Source organism: Anser cygnoides, chromosome W, assembly GCF_040182565.1.
Source record: "Anser cygnoides isolate HZ-2024a breed goose chromosome W, Taihu_goose_T2T_genome, whole genome shotgun sequence".
Taxonomy (NCBI): Eukaryota; Metazoa; Chordata; class Aves; order Anseriformes; family Anatidae; genus Anser; species Anser cygnoides.
Genome location: NC_089911.1, coordinates 4,337,081 through 4,358,456, shown reverse-complemented (window position 1 = coordinate 4,358,456; position 21,376 = coordinate 4,337,081). Strand labels below are relative to the sequence as shown.

General features: G+C 70.3%; 2 protein-coding genes across 2 annotated transcripts in view; one reads left to right on the top strand and one right to left on the bottom strand.

The window, feature by feature from the left end:
* Positions 1-21,376, top strand: part of LOC136788764 (guanine nucleotide-binding protein G(I)/G(S)/G(O) subunit gamma-3) — a 147,485-nt gene that overhangs the window by 23,882 nt on the left and 102,227 nt on the right. The window lies entirely within an intron of this gene.
* Positions 15,262-20,254, bottom strand: LOC136788848 (4F2 cell-surface antigen heavy chain-like). Its single transcript, XM_066987562.1, has 6 exons — positions 19,749-20,254; positions 17,907-18,075; positions 16,403-16,502; positions 15,734-15,802; positions 15,568-15,629; positions 15,262-15,470 (listed from the first exon to the last, which is right to left on the bottom strand). Exons 1-6 carry the CDS (start codon positions 20,124-20,126, stop codon positions 15,289-15,291), a joined length of 960 nt encoding a protein of 319 aa, XP_066843663.1. The 5' UTR covers positions 20,127-20,254; the 3' UTR covers positions 15,262-15,288.

The following is a 21,376-nucleotide window of genomic DNA, read 5'->3' as shown; positions in this document are numbered from 1 at the left end:
GGGGCTGGGGGGGGGGCTGGGGGGTCCTGGGGGGGGTCCTGGGGGGTCATGGGGGATTTTGGGGGGGGGTTGGGGGGTTTAAGGGGGTCTGGGGGGAGATAGGGGTGTATGGGGGGGTTGGGGGGGGAGTGGGGGGGGGGGGTTGGGGGGTCCTGGGGGTCCGGGGGTTTGGGGGGTTATGGGGGGATTTTGGGGGGGGTTAAGGGGGGTTATGGGGATTTTGGGGGGCGTTTGGGGGTTTATGGGAGTCCTGGGGGGTCCTGGGGGGGGGGGGGGGGGTTGGGGGGGTTAAGGGGGGATTTTGGGGGGGTTTATGGGGGTCTGGGGGATTGGGGTGTATGGGGGGGCTGGGGGGGGGGGGGGGGCCGGGGGGGGGGTTAAGGGTATATGGGGGGGGGGGCCGGGGGGGGGGGGCTGGGGTGTATGGGGGGGGTCGGGGGGGCACGGGAGGGGGTCTGGGGGGTCCTGGGGGGGTTATGGGGGGATTTTGGGGGGGGGGTTGAGGGGGTTTATGGGGGGGGGGCGGGGGGGGTCCGGGGGTGTATGGGGGGGTCGGGGGGGTGCTGGGGGAGTCTGGGGGGTTCCGGGGGGGGTTATGGGGGGAATTGCGGTGGGGGGGGGGGGTCCCTGCCGGTTGCGGGGGGGGGGGGGGGGTTCGGGGGGGGGTCCCTGAGCCCCGGTGCCCCCCCCAGGTCCCGGGACTCGGCGCGGGGGCGGCCGCTGGCGGCGCTGGGCTGGAGCCCGGTGGGGCTGCTGGGGCAGGAGGGGGGCTGCTGGCCGCGGGGGGCGCTGCTGCTGGCCCTCAGCCTGCAGGTGGGCGCCGCGGGACCCCCCCGGAAAAAAAAACAAAAAACTCCCCCAAAATCCCCCGATCCCCCCCAAAAACATCGCGGGACCCCCGCCCCCCCCAAATATCCCCGGGACCCCCCCAAAAATATCGCGGGTCCCCCCCCCAAAAATCCGCGGACCCCCCCCCCAAAATACCGCGGGACCCCCCCCCCCAACACCCCCGACTCCCCCCCCCCCCTTAAATCCCCCCCCCGTGGCTGTGGGCCCTGTGCCCCCCCAACCCCCCCAAACCCCCCGACCCCTCCGTGCCCCCCCCCCAATACCCCATGACCCCCCCAATATCCCCTATTACCCCCCGCATGACCCCCCCATTTTGTGCCCCCCCGTTAACCCCCCCCATAACCCCGCCATGACCCCAATAACACCCCCCATGGCCCCCCAATGCCCCCCCCCATTATTGCCCCCCCCATTATTGCCCCCAATATGCCCCCCAATGCCCCCCCCCATTATTACCCCCCGTGACCCCCCCCCCCATTTTGTGCCCCCCCCCCGGGCCGCCGCCTGTGGTCCCTGCGCCCCCCCCCCCCATACCCCCAATACCCCCCCATAAACCCCCAATGACCCCCCCCATTATTGCCCCCCCATGATCCCCCCCCATTTTGTCCCCCCCCATGACCCTCCCAATTTTGCCCCCCCACCTTAACACCCCCCATGACCCCCAATGCCCCCCGATTATTGCTCCCCCTTAACCCCCCCATTTTGTGCCCCCCCAACCCCCAATACCCCCCCATAACCCCCAATGCCCCCCCCATTATTACCCCCCCCATGACTCCCCCCCCCCATTTTGTGCCCCCCCATGACCCCCCCACTTTGTGCCCCCCCCAGGGCCACCACCTGTGGTCCCTTCGCCCCCCCCCCCCCCATATCCCCAATGCCCCCCATAACCCCCAATGCCCCCCTCCATTATTACCTCTCCCATTATTGCCCCCCCCATTATTACCCCCCCGTGACCCCCCCCCATTTTGTGCCCCCCCCCCCGTGACCCCCCCCATTTTGTGCCCCCCCCCGTGACCCCCACTTTGTGCCCCCCCCAGGGCCGCCGCCTGTGGTCCCTGCGCCCCCCATACCCCCAATACCCCCATAACCCCCCATGTCCCCCCCCCCCCCCATTATTGACCCCCCCATGCCCCCCCCCCCATTATTGACCCCCCCCCCGCTTTGTGCCCCCCAGGGCCGCCGCCTGTGGTCCCTGCGCCCCCCATACCCCCAATACCCCCCCATAACCCCCCATGACCCCCCCCCCCCCCATTATTGACCCCCCCCATGACCCCCCCCATTATTGACCCCCCCCCCCCGCTTTGTGCCCCCCCCCCCAGGGCCGCCGCCTGTGGTCCCTGCGCCCCCCCATACCCCCAATACCCCCCATAACCCCCCATGTCCCCCCCCCCCCATTATTGACCCCCCCATGCCCCCCCCCATTATTGACCCCCCCCCGCTTTGTGCCCCCCCCCCAGGGCCGCCGCCTGTGGTCCCTGCGCCCCCCCCATACCCCCAATACCCCCCATAACCCCCCATGACCCCCCCCCATTATTGACCCCCCCATGACCCCCCCCATTATTGACCCCCCCCATTATTGACCCCCCCCCATGACCCCCCCATTATTGACCCCCCCATTATTGACCCCCCCCCATGACCCCCCCCATTATTGACCCCCCCCATTATTACCCCCCCCCGTGACCCCCCCCCTTTGTGCCCCCCCCCAGGGCCGCCGCCTGTGGTCCCTGCGCCCCCCATACCCCCAATACCCCCCATAACCCCCCATTATTACCCCCCCCATGACCCCCCCCCCCCCCCGTGACCCCCCCCCCATTATTGACCCCCCCCGTGACCCCCCCCCCTTTGTGCCCCCCCAGGGCCGCCGCCTGTGGTCCCTGCGCCCCCCGGCCCCGATCGCGGCCGTGGCGGGGGCGGCGCCGCGGGGCCGGGCGCTGGGGGGGGCGCTGCTGGCGCTGGAGGGCGGCGAGGTGCGGCTCTACCGCGGCCGGGCGCTGCTCTGCCGCCTGCGGGCACAGGTGGGCCCCCCGGGGAAATTAGGGACCCCCCCCGAAATGGGGAACCCCCCCCAAAAAAGGGGGACCCCCCCCAAAAGGGGGACCCCCCGGTGGGTGGCAGCCCCCCAAAAGGGGCGGTGGGCCCCCAAAGTGGGTGACACCCCCCATGGGTGACCCCCCCAATAGGTGACCCCCCCCCCCGGAAAAAATATTAGGGACCCCCCCCCGAAAAAGGGGGACCCCCCCCCCAAAAAGGGGGGCCCCCGGTGGGTGGCAGCCCCCAAAAGGGGTGACGGGCCCCCAAATGGGTGGGTGACCCCCAAAGCGGGTGTCCCCCTCCCCCAATGGGTGACCCCCCTAAAAAATTAGGGACCCCCCCCCCAAAAAAAAAAATTAGGGACCCCCCCCCGAAAAAGGAGGACCCCCCCCCCAAAAGGGGGACCCCCCCGGGTGGGTGGCAGCCCCCCAAAAGGGGCGGTGGGCCCCCAAAGTGGGTGACACCCCCCCCATGGGTGACCCCCCCCAATAGGTGACCCCCCCCCCGGAAAAAAAATTAGGGACCCCCCCCCTAAAAAGGGGGACCCACCCCAAAAGGGGGACCCCCCCCCGGTGGGTGGCAGCCCCCCCAAAAGGGGCGGCGGGACCCCAAATGGGTGGTGGGACCCCCAAAAGTGGGTGCCCCCCCAGTGGGTGACCCCCCCCATATGGGTATTGCCCCCCCCCCCCAAATATAGGTGCCCCCCCCCCCCAGCGCCCAGGTCCCCTGGGTGGGGGTCCCTATGGGTGGGGGGGGGTCCCGGGGTGGTTGTGATGGGGGGGATTTGCGGGGGGTCCCATGGGGGGAGGGGTACCGTGGGGGGTGGGGGATTTTGGGGGGGGTCCCATGGGTGGGGTCCCACGAGCCCGGTGCCCCCCCCCCCCCAGGACACGGTGACGGGGCTGTGCTTCGGGCGCTACGGGCGGGAGGACGACGCCCTCATCATGACCACCAGGGGTGAGCAGCACCCATGGGTGCTGGGGGCGGGGGGGTGTCTCGGGGGGGGTGGGGGGGTCCCTGGGGGCTGGGGGGGGGCTTTGGGTCAGCACGGGGTGGTTTCGGGGGGGGCACCCATGGGTGCTGAGGGTGGGGGTGGGGCCCTTGAGTGGTTTTGGGGCACCCATGGGTGCCGGGGGGGTCCATGGGGGGGGGTCCCAGGGGTCTGGGGGAGCTGGGGGGGGGCTTTGGGTCACTACGGGATGGTTTTGGGGGGCACCCATGGGTGCTGGGGAGGGGGGTCCTTTGAGTGGTTTTGGGGCACCCATGGGTGCTGGGGGTGGGGGAGTCCCAGGGGGCCTGGGGGTGCTGGGGGGGGGGCTTTGGGTCACCACGGAGTGGTTTCGGGGGGCACCCATGGGTGCTGGGGGGTGGGGGGGTCCCAGGGGGTCTGGGGGTGCTGGGGGGGGTTTGGGTCACCACGGAGTGGTTTCGGGGGGGGCACCCATGGGTGCTGGGGTGGGGTGGGGGGGGGGTCCTTTGAGTGGTTTCGGGGGGGCACCCATGGGTGCTGGGGGGTGGGGGGTCCCAGGGGGTCTGGGGGTGCTGGCGGGGGGCTTTGGGTCACCACGGGATGGTTTCGGGGGGGCACCCATGGGTGCTAGGGGTGGGGGGGTCCTTTGAGTGGTTTGGGGGCACCCATGGGTGCTGGGGGGTGTGAATTGCTCCCGGGGGTGTGTGGGGGAGGGGGTGTGCAGCACCCATGGGTGACACCAACCCCCCCCCCCCCGCAGGGGGCGCTGTCCATCCGGCTGCTGCGGCGCAAGGCGGAGCTGGGGGGCACCCATGGGTGCCCCCCCCGGGCCCGGGGCCCTCCCTGCCGCTGCCCCCCGCAGCCGGGCCTTCGTCGACCGCGCGCTCAGGGAGAGGGAGGGGGCCCGCGGTGAGCACCCATGGGTGGGGGGGGCGGCACCCATGGGTGGGGGGGCACCCATTGGGGGGGGCACCTATGGGTGGGGCACCCATTTGGGGGGGGCACCCATGTGGGTGGGGGGACCCATTTGGGGGAGCACCCATGGGGGGGGGGGACACTCATGGGGGGCACCCATGGGGGCGGAACCATGCGGGGGGGGGAGCACCCATTGGGGGGGGCATCTGGGGGGGGCCATGGGTGGGGGGTGCATTGGGGGATATTGGGGGGGGGCACCCATTGGGGCATTGGGGGGAGGGGACACCCATGGGGGGGGGGGCACCCATAGATTAGGAGGGGGCGCTGGGGGGGGGGGGGTTAAGGGGATGCTGGGGGGGCACCCAAGTTTTGGGGGTGGGGGAGCACCCATGGGGGGGGCACCCATATTGGGGGGGGCTATTTTTTTGGGGGGGGGGTGACACCCATGGGGTGATGGGGGGGGGGGGGTTACTGAAGGGGGGGTTATGGGGGGGTTATGGGGGGGTTATGGGGGGGGGTTATTTGGGGGGGGGTTATGGGGGGGGGGGCTATGGGGGGGGGGGTTACGGGGGGGTGATGGTGCAGCCCCCCCCCGCCCCCCCCCCCTTTTGCCCCCCCCAGCCATGCACGAGCGCTTCCAGCGGGACCTGGGGGGGCTGCGGCTCGGCGCCGCCCGCGGCCTGGCCCGGGCCCTCGGGGGGGCAGGGCCCCGGGGGGCCCCCCCGGCCTCACCGTCACCGCCAGCGTGAGTGGGGGGGGGCACCCCAAAAATGGGGGGGCACCCCAAAAATTGGGGCACTGGGGGGGGCACCCCAAAAATTGGGGTTATGGGGGGGCAGCCCAAAAATGGGGGGCACCCCAAAAATTGGGGCACTGGGGGGGCACCCCAAAAATTGGGGTTATGGGGGCAGCCCAAAAATGGGGGGGCACCCCAAAAATGGGGGGGCACCCCAAAATTGGGGCACTGGGGGGGCACCCCAAAAATTGGGGTTATGGGGGGGCAGCCCAAAAATGGGGGGCACCCCAAAAATTGGGGCACTGGGGGGGCACCCCAAAAATTGGGGTTATGGGGGCAGCCCAAAAATGGGGGGGCACCCCAAAATTGGGGCACTGGGGGGCACCCCAAAAAAATTGGGGTTATGGGGGGCAGCCCAAAAATGGGGGGCACCCCAAAAATGGGGGGGCACCCCAAAAATTGGGGCACTGGGGGGGGCACCCAGAAATTGGGGGCAGTGGGGGGGGCAAAATGACACGGGGGGGGGGCAATGACATGGGGGGCACCCCAAAAATAGGGGGCATTGGGGGGGCACCCCCAAAAAAGGGGGTTACTGGGGGGCTAAAATTGGGGTCACTGGGGTTTGGGGGGGGCTCCGAGACACTGGGGGTATGGGGGGGTTATGGGACACCCCCATTTTGGGGGGGGGGCACCCAGCTGTGCCCCCCCCCCGCCCCCCCCCCCCCAGGTGCAGGGCCTGGGCCCGCGGCTGCGCCTCCACCTCCGGGTGCTGCTCCCCGGGGGCCGGCGGCCCCCGACCTGCTGCTGCTGCTGCGCTGCCACCCGGCCCCCCCCCGCCTGCAGCCCCTGCATCAAGGTACACACAGACAGCCCCCCCCCCCCAAAAATCCTGGGACCCCCCCCAAAATCCTGGGACACCCCCCCCAGAACCTGGGATCCCCCCCAAATCCTGGGACTCCCCCCAAAATCCTGGGACCCCCCCCCCCAAAAAATCCTGGGACCCCCCCCAAAATCCTGGGACCCCCCCAAAATCCTGGGACCCCCCCCAAAATCCTGGGACACCCCCAGAACCTGGGATCCCCCCAAATCCTGGGACTCCCCCCCAAAAAATTTCTGGGACCTGCCCCCAGATCCTGGGACCCCCCAAAAAATTCGGGCCCCCCCCCAAAATCCTGGGAACCCCCAGAACCTGGGAACCCCCCCAAAATCCGGGGACTCCCCCTCAAAAAAAATCCTGGGACCCCCCCCCCCAAAATCCTGGGACACCCCCAGAACCTGGAACACCCCCCCAGATCCTGGGACCCCCCCCAAAAATCCTGGGACCCCCCAAAAATCTTGGGACCCCCCAAAATCCTGGGACCCCCCAAAAATTCTGGGACCCCCAGATCCTGGGACCCCCCCCCAAAATCCTGGGACCCCCCCCCCCCCAAACCCCAGGGACCCCCAAAACCCCAAGGCCCCCCCTCCAAATTTTGGGTTCCCCTCCCCAAATTTTATGCCCCCCCCCACCCCCCCCCCCCCAAATCCTGGGACCCCCCCCCCAAATCCCAGCCCCCATATCCCCCCCCCCAAAAAAAACTGCCCCCCCAACCCCTGGGACCCCCAACGCCCCCCCCCTCCACATTGTGTCCCCCCCCCCCCAAATTTTACCCCCTCCCAAATTTCGGGTCCCCCCCCCCAACCCCCAGGGCCCCCCCCCCCCAAAAAATATCTTGTGCCCCCCCCGCCCCCCCAGCTGCCGCTGCTGGTGCCGGGGCTCAGCTACGTGGTGGGGGCCTGGCTGGAGCTGGACAAAGCGACCCCCCGGGGCAGCTGCAGGTGAGCCTGGGGGCTGCCCCATAGCGGGGGGGGCTGCCCCATAGCGGGGGGGCTGCCCCATAGCGGGGGGCTGCCCCATAGCGGGGGGGCTGCCCTATAACTTGGGGGGCTGCCCCATAGCGGGGGGGCTGCCCCATAGCGGGGGGCTGCCTTATAGTGGGGGGGTTGCCCCATAACTTGGGGGCTGCCCCATAGCGGGGGGGCTGCCCCATAGCGGGGGCTGCCCCATAGCGGGGGGTTGCCCTATAACTTGGGGGGGGGGTGCCCCATAACTTGGGGGGCTGCCCCATAGCGGGGGGCTGCCCTGGGGGGGGGCTGCCCCATAGCGGGGGGGTTGCGCTGTAGTGGGGGGGCTGCCCCATAGCGGGGGTCCCTGCCCCATAGCTCGGGGTCTGCCCTATAGCGGGGTCCCTGCCCCACACCAGGGGGTCCCCGCCCCACAACTGACCCCCCCCCCGGTGCCCCCCCCAGGTGCTGGTGCTGCGCCAGGGCTGGGAGCGGCCCCTGCAGAGCCTCCAGGTCGGGCTCCCCCGGGGGGGACCTGGCGCCCGCCTGAGGCCCCCGCGTCCCCCCCGCGTCCCCCCCGCTGTCACCCCCCCAAATTGTCCCCCCCAAAGTGCCACCCCCCAGTGTCACCCCCCAATATCCCCCCCCCGTGTCCCTCCCCTCACCCCCCTGTCACCCCATCACCCCCCGCGTCCCCCCCGCTGTCACCCCCCCGTCCCCCCAGTGTCACCCCCCCAAATTGTCCCCCCCCAAAGTGCCACCACCCCCAGTGTCACCCCCCCAATATCCCCCCCCCGTGTCCCTCCCCGTCACCCCATCACCCCCCAGTGTCCCCCCCCGTGTCACCCCCCAATCACGCCCAGCACCCTTTGTCCCCCCCGGTGTCACCCCCCCAATAAAGAGCTGTGTCGCACGCGCCTGAGGGTGCTGGGCTGGGGGCACTGGGAGGGACTGGGAGGGAACTGGGAGGGACTGGGCGGGACTGGGAGGGAACTGGGGGGGACTGGGAGGGAACTGGGAGGGACTGGGTGGGACTGGGAGGGAACTGGGAGGGAACTGGGGGGGACTGGGGGGAACTGGGAGGGAACTGGGAGGGAACTGGAAGGGAACTGGGGGGGACTGGGTGGGACTGGGAGGGAACTGGGGGGGACTGGGGAGGACTGGGAGGGAACTGGGAGGGACTGGGAGGGAACTGGGAGGGAACTGGGGGGGACTGGGTGGGACTGGGAGGGAACTGGGAGGGAACTGGGAGGGACTGGGAGGGAACTGGGAGGGACTGGGGGGACTGGGTGGGACTGCGAAGGACTGGGAGGGAACTGGGCAGGACTGGGAGGGAACTGGGAGCACTGGGGGCACTGGGTGGGACTGGGAGGGGCACTGGGAGAACAGCTGGGGTTACTGGGAGCACTGGGAGAGCAACTGGGGGCACTGGGAGGCGCAGTGAGGACACGAAGTGCAACTGGGAGGGCAGCTGGGGGGGATACTGGGAAGGTGGCTGGGCTTACTGGGAGCACTGGAAGTGAACTGGGGAGAGGGGAGGGGCTCGGCAAGCAACTGGGAGCACTGGGAGGGAACTGGGGGCACTGGGAGGGGAACTGGGAGGGAACTGGGGGCACTGGGAGGGACTGGGAGGGAACTGGGGGCACTGGGAGGGAACTGGGAGGGAACTGGGGGCACTGGGAGGGAACTGGGAGGGAACTGGGGGCACTGGGAGGGACTGGGAGGGAACTGGGGGCACTGGGAGGGAACTGGGGGCACTGGGAGGGAACTGGGAGGGAACTGGGGGCACTGGGAGGGCAGTGCCTGCCGCAACCCCCCCCCCCCGCTGACATCACCCCCGGGCGATGACATCACTGCACGACGACAACCCCCCGATGACGTCACACCCCCGATGACGTCACCATTCGGGCCACGCCCCCTTTATTCCGCCCGCATCACACCTGCCCGCACCCCCCCGGCCACCCCCCCCAAACCGTGCCCCGCCCCTCACGTGCCCCCCGCCCCCCACGTGACCCTCCCCCCACGTGACCCCACGCCCCCTCACGTGACCCGCCCCCCACGTGCCCCCCCCACGTGCCCCCCCCTCAGGGCTCCGGGTCCGGCAGCAGCAGGTTCGGGACCCCCCGGCGATGGGGAAGCGGCGCCCGGAGTCGGGGCACTGCAGCTCCCCCTCCACCACCTCCACCTGCGGGGGGGGGGGGGACACGGGGGGGGGGTCAGGGGGTGTTAATTAACCCCCCCTAATTAACCCCCCCCTTTAATTACCCCCCCACCTCGAGCAGGACGTGGTGCAGGCGCCGCAGGAACTCCTCGTCCGCCTCCGCGCCCGGCGCCGGCTCCGGGGGCAGCTCCGGGGGTGCCCGAGCTGGGGGGGGGGGGGCGTTGAGCCCAGCCCCCCCCCCCAATAACCGTGCCCCCCTCCCCCCAGTTCCCTGGTGCCCCCCCCGCGGCCCCCAAATTCCCAGCCCCCCCCCCTCAATCCCTGTCCCCCCCCCCCCCCCCCATTTCCCGGTGCCCCCCCCCCCCAATTCCCAGCCCCCCCCCCCGGCCCCCTCAGGCCCCCCCCCCCCGTTCCCTGAGCCCCCCCGGTGCCCCCCCCCCCCGGTGCCCCCCCCTTTGCCCCCCCCAATTCCCCCCCCGACCCCGGTGCCCCCCCCCCCCCCAATTCCCATCCCCCCTGTTCCCTGAGGCCCACCCCCCCCCCGGTGCCCCCGGTTCCCCCCTCCCCAGATGCCCCCGGTGCCCCCCGCCCCCCCATTCCCTCAGCCCCCCCGGTTCCCTAAGCCCCCCCCCCCAGGTGCCCCCCCCCGCCCCCCCCCCTCACGCTCTCGGCCGCCTGCAGCAGCTCGGCCCAGCGCAGCCTCGGCAGCAGCCGCGCCACGAAGGCGGCGTTGAACGGCACCGGGCGCACGCGGACCTCGGAGGCCTGGGGGGGGGAACGGAACGGGGGGGGGTCAGGGACCGGGGGGAGACCGGGGGGGCACCGGGGGGCCGGAAGGGGACCGGAAAAGGACGGGGGGGAACCTGAAAAGGACCGGGGGGAACCTGAAAAGGACCGGGGGGACCGGGGAAGGACCGGGGGGACCGGGGAGACCAGGGAGAACCGGAAGGAGAACCGGGGGGGACCGCAAAAGAACCGGGGGAACCGGAAAAGGACCGGGGGGCACCGGAAAAGGACAGGGGGGACCGGGGAGGACCAGAAGGGGACCGGGGAGACCGGAGAGGGACCGGAATGAGAACCGGGAGCACCGGAACGGGGAAACGGGGGGACCGGAAGGGAACCGGTGGGGACCGGGAGGCACCGGAGGCACCGGAAAAGGGAACCGAGGGGACCGAAAGGGGACCGAGGGGACTGGGGGGACCGGAAAAGGACCGGGGAGCACCGGCGGGGACCAGAAGGAGAAGCGGAGGCACCGGAGCGGGGAACCGGGAGGGACCGGAAGGGGAGCGGGGGGGGGGGGGACCGGGGGGGACCGGAAGGGGCGGGGCCTGACCCGGATGAGCAGCGGGTAGCCGCCGCCGGGCCGCAGCCCGCGGACGTGCGAGGTCAGCAGGTTGTGCGTCAGGAGCTTCATAGCGGCCGCTTTCCGCTTCCGGGGGAGGGACTTCCGCTTCTAGGGGAGGGACTTCCGCTTCCAGGGAGAGGGACTTCCGCTTCAGGGGGGACTTCCGGCGGCGCGGCGGGGTTGCTGTGGAGACGGGGCGGGGATTGGGTGAGGGGAAGGGGCGGGGCGGGGCTGGGGGAGGGGTTACGGGGAGGGGAGGGGGCGTTGCCATGGCAGCGGCGGAGGCGGGAAGAGGCCGAGGGGCGGGGCCCCTGCGTTGCCATGGCAGCGGAGGAGCGGAGGGGAGGGGCCTAGAGGCGGCACCGCGGCGTTGCCATGGCAGCAGAGGGGGAGTGGAGTGCCTGAGGGGAGGGGCCCCCGCGTTGCCATGGCAGCGGAGTGGCAAAGCGGAGGGACATGCGTGAGGGGCGGGGCCGCGGCGTTGCCATGGCAGCGGAGTACCCGGGTAATGGCTGAGGGGAGGGGGCCGAGCCGTTGCCATGGCAGCGTCGAGCCTGAGGGGCGGGGCCGCGTTGTTGCCATGGCAGCGGAGGGGCCGTGGAGTGGCCGGGGGGGGGGAGCGGTTGCCATGACAACGGAGGGGTCGCGGCCCCATTTTCGGGGTTCCTGGCCCCATTTCGAGGGGCCCCAACCCCGTTTTTGGGGTCCCGAATCCCTTTTTTGGGGCTCCTGACCCCACTTTGAGGGGTCCCGCCCCCGTTTTGGGGGATCTCGACCCCATTTTAGGGGTCCCAGCCCCATGTCGAGGGTCTCTGACCCCATTTTTAGGGGCTCCAACCCCATTTTGGGGGTTCTGGCCCCACCGCGAGGGGCTCCAACCCCATTTTTGGGGCCCCGAATCCAATTTTTGGGGCTCCTGACCCCAGCTTGAGGGGTCCGGCCCCATTTCAAGGGGTTCTGACCCCACTTCTGGGGTCCCAGCCCATTTTAGGGGTTCCTGGCCCCATTTCATGTGGCTTCAACCCCATTTTAGAGGTCCCAACCCCATTTTTAGGGCTCTTGACCCCAACTTGAGGGGGCCGGACCCCATTTTGGGGTAATCGAGTCCCATTTTAGGGGGGTCTCAACCCCATTTCAAGGGGTTCTAACCCCACCCTTGGGGTCCCCGCCCCATTTCAAGGCGTTCTGACCCTGCTTTTGGGGTGGTCCTGGCCCCATTTTAGGGGTCCCAACCCCATTTTGGGGGTCTCAACCCCATTTTGGGGGTCTCAACCCCATTTCAAGGGGTCCCAACCCCATTTTCAGGATGAAACGTGGGGAACGCAGCATTAACAGGGTGGGATTTTGGGGTGAAACAACCCCATTTGGAGCAAACAAAGCCAACGCAGACACACAGCACCAATGCCACCGTTTATTGGGGGGGGGGCACCACTCTTCTCTCTTCCCCCCCCCATATTATAGGGGTAAGGCCACGGGGGGGGGGGGGACACGGAGGCCCTGTGGGGCGCTGTGGGGCGCCGTGGGGCGCTGTGGGGTGCCGTGGGGCGCTGTGGGGCGCGCTACAAGTCGTGCAGGGCGAGCAGCAGCCCCTCGTAGGGCCCCAGCTCCAGCTCCCCCAGCTCCAGGGGGGCTCGGCGGGCCCGGGGGGTCGCGGTGGGTGCTCAGCACCAGGCGGGCGCGGGGGGGCAGCGGGGGCGCCGCCAGGGGTGGGGCGCACGGTGTCTGCCCCCGGGTTCAGCAGCACCAGGAAGCGCTCGGCCCCGACCCCCGGCTCGGCCCCGCCCCCGGCTCGGCCCCGCCCCCCGGCTCGGCCCCGCCCTCCCGCAGCAGCGCCAGCACAGGCCCCGCCTCCAGCGCCTCGGCCCCGCCGCCCGCCAGCACCCGCTCCTGGCGCCGCAGCTCCCCCAGGCGGCGGCACAGCGACAGCAGCCGGGCCTGCGGGAGGGGGCGGGGTCAGCGTTAGCCACGCCCCCGCGAGCCACGCCCATTCGCCCCAAGCCACGCCCTCCCAGCGGCCCTCCCTGCAGGGTGGCCCCACCCGCTAACGTTGCCCCTTTAAGGACTTGGAAGTGTCGCCCCTTTAAGGAACAAAAAGCAGCGCAGAGTAGGAGCCCCGCCCCGTTCCAGGCCATATATGGCAGGCCACGCCCCCTCCACCCCCATACTGCCCATTGAGGGACACAGTGGCCCCGCCCCCTCCCATTGGCCCCGCCCCCACCGAGCCCTCCCTTGCCCCGCCCCTCCATTGACCCCTCCCGAGGCCCCGCCCCCTCCCCTGTGGCCCCGCCCCCTCCCCTGTGGCCCCGCCCCCTCCCGAGGCCCCGCCCACCTCGGTGCTGTTCTGCCCCTCCTTCGCAGCCTCCACCAGGTCCCAGGGCATCGGGGTCGGCTGGGGTCAGAGGTCACAGGGTCAGAGGTCACGGGGCCGGCAGTTACGTGACCCTGGCCCCATAGAGCTGCCCCCCCAGCCCCACAGCCCCCCCAGGCCCCCAGACCCCCCCAGCACCCCCCAGATTCCCCCCCCAGCCCTACAAATCCCCCCAGCCCCACAACCCCCAGCCCCACGGCCCCCCCCAGCCCCACTGATGCCCCCCCCAGCCCCCCAGATCCCCCTAAAGACCCCCCCAGCCCCAAACCCCAACCCCCACCCCACTGACCCCCCCGATTCCCCCCACAGCCCCATGCCCTCCCCCAGACCCCCCAGCCCCACTGACCCCCCGACCCCAAATCCCAACCCCCCCAGCCCCACATATCCCCCTAAAGACCCCCCCATCCCCTTGACCCCCCCCCCCGGCCCCACTGACCCCCCAGCCCCCCAGATTCCCCCCCCCCCAGCCCCAAATCCCATTCCCCCACCCCACTGACCCCCCCAGCCCCCCAGATTCCCTCCCCCAGCCCCACTGATGCCCCCCCAGACCCCCCCCCACCCCACTGATGCCCCCCGGTGCCCCCCCCCCCCACCTGCAGCCCCCGGGGGGGTCGCGCAGCCCCAGCTCGTCGCCGTAGTTGAGGAGGGGGCTCCCCGGCAGCCCCCAGCAGCAGCAGCAGCAGCTGGGGGGCGTGGGGGGGCTCAGCCCCAGGCGGTGCTCCCAGGGGTCCCCACCTGGGGGGGGGGGGGGGCAGTTAGTGGGGGGGGGCCATACGGGGGGCAGTTATTGGGAGGGCAGTAATGGGGGCAGCTCTTTTTTGGGGGGGTCCCTATTATGGGGGGAGGCCTTAATTACATGGGGGGGCCGTATCGAGTGTGTGGCATCGCTATTATGGGGGGTAATTACATGGGGGGGGGCTAATTGCACGGGGGGGCCTAATATAATTGGGGGGGGTTAATTACAAGGGGGGGCCCACAGCGAGGCCCAGCTCTCGTGGTGCTGAGCTGGTGCCACGGGTCTAGGGGGTCACCGGGTGCGGGGGGGTGAGGCCCTTAATTGTGGGGGAGATAATTATGGGGGGTCCTAATTATATGGGGGGTCCTAATTATAGGGGGGTCCTAATTATAGGGGGGCTATTGTATGCATAGGGTCCCTATTACAAATAACTGCCCTATAATTGGGGGGTGGCGGCTTAATATTGGGGGTTCCCAATTATGGGGGGGGCTAATTACACAGGGGGATCCTAATTACACGGGGGGGCTTAATTACACTGGGGGGGGTCCCTAATTAAATGGGGGGGGGCCCACAGCCAGGCCCAGCCCTCGTGGTGCTGAGCTCCACCACCGCCCCCCCCCAAAACCCCCTGCTATGGGTCTGGGGGGGGCACCGGGTGCGGGGGGGTCAGGCCCTTAATTAAGGGGGAGATAATTAGGGGGCTAATTATATGGGGGGGGGGGGCTATTGTATGTATGGGGTCCCTATTACAAATAACTGCCCTATAATTGGGGGGTGGGGGCTTAATATTGGGGGTTCCCAATTATGGGGGCTAATTACACAGGGGGATCCTAATTACACGGGGGGGCTTAATTACACTGGGGGGGTCCCTAATTAAATGGGGGGGCCCACAGCCAGGCCCAGCCCTCGTGGTGCTGAGCTCCACCACCGCCCCCCCCCCAAACCCCCTGCTATGGGTCTGGGGGGGTCACCGGGTGTGTGTGGGGGTCAGGCCCTTGATTACGGGGGAGATAATTAGGGGGGGGGGGGCCTAATTATATGGGGGGGGGGTCCTAATTATATGGGGGGGGCTATTGTATGTATAGGGTCGCTATTACCTGGGAGTCCCCTATAATTGGGGGGTCAGGCCTTAATTATGAGGAGGTCCTAATTATGGGGGGTGATAATTATATTGGGGGGGGGGGCTTAATTACATGGGGGGGCTTAATTACACTGGGGGGTCCCTAATTACACTGGGGGGGCCCCACAGCCAGGCCCAGCCCTCGTGGTGCTGAGCTCCACCACCGCCCCCCCCCCAAAACCCCCCTGCCACGGGTCTGGGGGGTCCCCGGGCACGGGGGGGTCCCGGGGGGTCACTCACGCTCCAGGCGAGGGGGGCCCCGCCCGCAGGAACTGCAGCAGGGCGGGGGCGGCCTCGGGGCCGGGGGGTCGGGGCCCAGCGCCTGCAGGAAGGGGCCCAGCACCAGGCGCAGCCCCGAGGCGTTCAGCAGCCGCAGCAGCGCGGGGGGTCCTGCAGCCGCGTGCCCCCCACCAGCAGCCTGCGGGGAAACGGGGGGGGGGTCAGGGGGGGTCGGGGGGGCCCCCCGAGTCAGAGGGGAGCCCCCCGGGGCGCGGGGGGGGTTGGGGGAGGGGTACCTGGGGGCGCGTTCGGTGCTGTGCTGCTCCGTGACGTTCTGCAGCTCCTGCAGGAAGGAGGGCTGGGGGGGGGGGAGGGGGGTCACCGCGCTGCCCCGTAGCGCCCCCCCCAGCCCCATAGGGCTGCCCCACAGCCCCCCCCCACCCCATAGCGCCCCCCGCCCACCTCCAGGTGCTCGATGCCATCCAGGAAGACGCCGCCCACGCCGCGCTCCAGCCACGCGCCCAGCGCCTCCTGCGGGGGGGGGGGGGGGGTCACGGCATGGCCCCCACCCCCCAGCCACCCCACGGCACCCCATATCCGCCCCCCCCCCCAAAACCGCCCCGTACCCCCCCATAACACCCCCCCACCCCACAACGCCCCCGCGCCCCCGCGCTCCCCCACCACCCCCCCACACCCCATAAGGCCCCCCCACCCCATACCGCCCCCCCCACCCCTTAATGCCCCCCCACCCAATGCCCCCCCACCCCATTAACACCCCCATCCCATAACGCCCCCCCCACCCCATAACAGCCCCCTCACCCCATGCTGCCCCCCCCCCCGCCCCATAAGGCCCCCACACCCCATAACACCCTCCCCCATTAACACCCCCCCACCCCATAACACCCCCCCACACCCCATAAGGCCCCCCCGCCCCATAACGTCCCCCCATTAACACCCCCCACCCCATACTGCCCCCCATACTGCCCCCCCCACCTCATAACGCCCCCAGCCCCATAAGGCCCCCCCACACCCCATACCGCCCCCCCCACCCCCATAACACCCCCCCCCACCCCGTACTGCCCCCCCCCCCGCCATTAACATCCCCCCGCCCCATACCGCCCCCCCCCCCACCTTGAGGCCCTGCCGGAAGCGGGGTCCGCGGCCACCTCGGGGCTGACCCAGGGGGCGTCCCCCTGGGGGGCGGGGGTCAGCTCCACCAGCACCTGCACGCCTGGGGGGGCGGGGGGGCGTCACGGCCAGGCCCCCCCCCCCCCCACACACACACAAAGGGGGGGCAGCGGGCAGGGCCCCCCCAAAGCCCCTCCGTGGGGCTCAGCCCTCCGCTCCCCTCCCCCCACTGCTGCTGGACCCCAAATCCGGGCCCCCCCCGATTTTGGGACCCCCCCCCCATTCCCAGTGCCCCCCCCCATTCCCAGTGCCCCCCCCCACCTCCAGCACCTCCCCCATTTACAACGCCCCCCATAATTTTTAAGGACCCCCCCCGATTTCCAACACTCCCCCGATTTCCAGGACCCCCCCCCAATCCCCATAACCCCCCAACCTAAAACACCCCCAATTTCCACCGCCCCCCCCCCATTTCCAATGACCCCCCAATCCCCAACCCTCCCCTCCCATTCCCAGGGCCCGGCCCCCCAGTTACCCCCACCCCCCAATTACCCCCATTACCCTCCCTGCACTAATTACCCCCCAATTACCCCCCAAACGAGCCCCCCATCCCCAGCAGCCCCCCCATTCCCCCACCCCCCATTCCCAGGGCCCAGCACCCCAGTTACCCCCCCACCCCCGTTACCCCCCAATCACCCCCCCACCAACTAATTATGCCCCTAATTAACCCCCCACTAATTACCCCCCAAAATAACTACCCCATTCCCAACAGCCCCCCCCACTCCCCCCTTCCCCCCCCCCTTCCCAGGGCCTGGCACCCCCCCCAGTTACCCCCACCCAATTACCCCCCCCACCAATTACCCCCCAATTAACCCCCCACTAATTACCCCCCCAAAATGACCCCCACTCCCATTCCAACCCCCCCCCCCCCCACCCCCCCCCAACTCCCCCCCATTCCCAGGGCCCAGCCCCCCCCCAGTTACCCCCCACCCCCCCCCCCCCACTAATTATGTCCCCAATTACCCCACCCACTAATTACCCCCCAAACTAATTCCGCCCCATTCCCAACACCCCCCCCCACCCCACCCCCATTCCCCCACCCCCCCATTCCCAGGGCCCAGCCCCCCCAGTTACCCCCAATCACCCCCCACCCACTAATTATGCCCCCCATTAAGCCCCCACACTAATTACCCCCCAAAATGACCCCCCCATTCACAACACCCCCCCACTCCCCCCGACCCACCCCCACTCCCCCACCCCCTCCATTCCCAGGGCCCAGCCCCCCCAGTTACCCCCCCACCCCCAATTGCCCCCCCAATTACACCCCCACACTAATTACCTCCCAATTACACCCCCACACTAATTACCCCCCAAAATGACCCCCCATTCCCACCCCCCATTCCCCCCACCCCCCCCATTCCCAGGGCCCAGCCCCCCAGTTACCCCCCCCCCCCACCCCCCAATTACCCCCCCCCCCCGCACTAATTACCCCCCCAATTAACCCCCCCACCTTTCTCGCGGGCGGCCCCCAGCAGCCCCCCCAGCTCCTCCTCGGTGCCCAGCTCCGGGTCCAGCGCCCCCAGGGGGTCTCGCGGGGTCCCCCGAGAGGGGGGGTGCAGCGGCCCCAGCAGCAGCCCCCACGTGCAGCTCCGCCAGGTGCCCCAGCCGGGCCTCCACGCCTGGGGGGGCACGCGGGGGGGGGTCAGGGAGCCCCCCCGGGTGGGGGGGGGCGTTTGGGGGGGCTGAAGGTTGGGGGGGGAAAGGGGGTTGGAGTGGTCCCAAAGGGGGGGGAGGGGAATGGGGGGGGGAATGGGGGGCAAAAGTGGTCCCAAAGTGGGGGGGGCACACGGGGGGGTCAGGGAGCCCCCCACCCAAACTGGGGGTCCTTTTGGGGGACTGGAATTGAGGGGGGGTAAAGGGGGTTGGAGTGGTCCCAAAGGGGGGGAGGGGAATGGGGGAAATGGGGGGCAAAAGTGGTCCCAAAGTGGGGGGGGGGGCACGCGGGGGGTCAGGGAGCCCCCCGAATTGTGGGGGGGACGTTTGGGGGGGCCTGGAATCGGGGGGGGGGGGTAAAGGGGGGTTGGGAGGGGGCTGGAGTGATCCCACGGGGGGGGAGGGGGGAATCGGGGGGTAAAAGTGGTCCCAAATTGGGGGAGTGCATGGGGGGGGGGGCACACAGGGGTATTAGGGACCCCCCCCCCCGAAATTGGGGGGTTTGGGGGGCGTTTTGGGGGCCTAGAATTGAGGGGGTAACGGGGGTTGCGAGGCGACTGAAGCGATCCCAAATTGGGGATTAGACAAATGGGGGGGGCACGGGGGGGTTAAATTGGTCCCAAAATGGGGGGTCTCAAGGAGGGGTAAGGGAGACTCTGGAGGAGTCAAAAGGGGGGGGGGGGAAGGGGAGTCACATGGGGGGGGTCAGAGCGGTCCTAAAGGGGGGGAAATGGGGGAGGCTTTGGGGGGGGGGGAATAGGAGAGGGAGTCTTATGGGGGGGGGGGGGAAATTGGGGTCCCCATAGCAGGGGGGGGAAGAGGGGGGCAAAAATTGAAGGGGGACCGGGGGGGGGGGGGGCGCAGAGAAAAAGGAAAGGGGGGGGGGGGTGTCCAAAAGGGGCAGGGGGCTGGGGGGAGCCCCTGCGTTGGGGGGGGTCCCCAAAGGAGAGGGGGCTTCTGAAGGGGGTCCCAAATGAGGGAGGGGCCTCGGGGGGGGGGGGGCCCAAAAGGGGGGTGGAGTCCCTCGGGGGGGGGCGCTCCAAAATAGAACCGGGGGGGTCCAAAGGGGGAGGGGGCTTCTGGGGGGGTCCCAAAGGGAGAAGGGCAAGAGGGTGAGGAGCCTCCGGGGGTCCTGGGGGGGGGTCCCTGGGCCCCGATCCCACCCTGGGGGGGGGGTCTCTGAGGGGGGGTCGAGTCCCTGGGGGGTGGTCCCGGTCCCGGGGGGGGTCCCTGGGGGGGGGGGGGGGGATCCCAGGGGGTGGTCCCAGTCCTGGGGGGTCCCAGGGCCCCGATCCCGGTCCCGGGAGGGTCCCGAGGGGGTGGGGGGGGGGTCCCGGGAGATGGTCCCGGTCCTCGGGGGGGGGGTCCCTGGGGGGTCCCGATCTCGGGAGGGTCCCGGCGGGTGTGTGGGGGGGGGTCCCAGGGATCCAATCCCGGTCCCGGGGGGTCCCCTGGGCGGGGAAGGGGTTCCCGGGAGATGGTCCCGGTCCTGGGGGGGTCCCGGGACCCCAATCCCGGTCCCGGGGGGTCCCCTGGGCGGGGAAGGGGTTTCCGGGAGATGGTCCCGGTCCTGGGGGGGGTCCCGGGACCCCGATCCCTCCCCGGCGGGGGGAGGGGGGAGGCCGCCGCCGCCCCTCACCTTTGAGGTCTCCCCCGAAGGCCTTGGGCGGGGCGCGGTAGAGGGCCCCGAGGCGCCACCAGTCGGCCCCGAGCGGGGCCTGGCAGCGGGGGCTCGGGCCACGATGGCGGCGGCGGCGGCCAGCATGCCGAGCCAGCCGAGCCAGAAGAGCGCCAGCAGCGCCGTCCTGGCCCGGGCCCAGCCCGGGGCCGCCGCGGCCCGCAGCAGCTCCTCCTTGCCCAGCCCCGTGAACTTGGCCCCGGCCGCCTCGCCGGGCCCCGCCGCCTTCACCAGCCCGTTCTTCTCCGGGCCCGCCTCCGGGCCGGCCATCGGCTGCTTCTCGGCCTCCAACGCCGACAGCTCCACGTCGCGCGGCTGCGCCTCCACGTCCGCGGCCATGTCGCGGGACAGGGGGAGCGGGGGAGGAAGCCCAAAAGGGAGGGGTTCGCCCCAAAACGGTCCTGAGGGGAGCGGGGAGCGGCGAGGGCTCCGCGGTCCTCCGGCGGCGGCGCTGCGCCTCTGGGGGGCGCGCGGCGAGCGCCGGGCTTATATAGACGAGGCCCCGCCCACCGACGCTCGGCCACGCCCACCGACGTTCGACCAACGGGGAGCGGGGGGCGCCCCCCGCCGCCATCTTGTGGCCCCTCGTGTGGGTCCCCCCCCCCGGCCGCCATTTTGTGGGCCCCTGGTTTTGGGGTATGTGTGGGCCAGTGCTCCCAGTAACCCCAGTATCTGCGGCCCAGTGTTCCCAGTACTGCCCAGTGCTCCCCAGTAACCCTGGTATGTGTGGCCCAGGGCTCCCAGTAACCCTGGTAGGTGTGGGCCAGTGCTCCCAGTACAGCCCAGTGCTCCCAGTAACCCTGGTATGTGTGGGCCCAGTGTTCCCAGTATGGCCCGGTGCTCCCAGTAACCCTGGTATGTGTGGCCCAGGGCTCCCAGTAACCCCAGTATCTGCGGCCCAGTGTTCCCAGTACTGCCCAGTGCTCCCAGTAACCCTGGTATGTGTGGCCCAGGGCTCCCAGTAACCCCAGTATCTGCGGCCCAGTGTTCCCAGTACTGCCCAGTGCTCCCAGTAACCCTGGTATGTGTGGGCCAGTGCTCCCAGTAACCCTGGTAGGTGTGGGCCAGTGCTCCCAGTACGGCCCAGTGCTCCCAGTAACCCTGGTAGGTGTGGGCCAGTGCTCCCAGTACGGCCCAGTGCTCCCAGTAACCCTGGTAGGTGTGGGCCCAGTATTCCCAATATGGCCCAGTGCTCCCAGTACCCCCAGTATGTGTGGCCCAGTGCTCCCAGTAACCCTGGTAGGTATGGGCCCAGTGTTCCCAGTATGGCCCAGTGCTCCCAGTACCCCCAGTATGTGTGGCCCAGTGCTCCCAGTAACCCTGGTAGGTGTGGGCCCAGTGTTCCCAGTATGGCCCGGTGCTCCCAGTACCCCCAGTATGTGTGGCCCAGTGCTCCCAGTAACCCTGGTAGGTATGGGCCCAGTGTTCCCAGTATGGCCCGGTGCTCCCAGTACCCCCAGTATGTGTGGCCCAGTGCTCCCATTAACCCTGATAGGTGTGGGCCCAGTGTCCCCAGCATGGCCCGGTGCTCCCAGTACCCCCAGTATGTGTGGCCCAGTGCTCCCAGTAACCCTGGTAGGTGTGGGCCC

What these genes read in the sequence shown, in the direction of transcription:
- LOC136788848 (XM_066987562.1), bottom strand. Translation starts at nt 20,126, where the DNA reads ATGGCCGCGGACGTGGAGGCGCAGCCGCGCGACGTGGAGCTGTCGGCG. An exon ending in CTTCGGGGGAGACCTCAAAG is followed by an intron (nt 18,076 to 19,748) that starts GTGAGGGGCGGC and finishes GTGCCCCCCCAG; the next exon opens with GCGTGGAGGCCCGGCTGGGG. An exon ending in GCTTCCGGCAGGGCCTCAAG is followed by an intron (nt 15,803 to 16,402) that starts GTGGGGGGGGGG and finishes CCCCCCCCGCAG; the next exon opens with GAGGCGCTGGGCGCGTGGCT.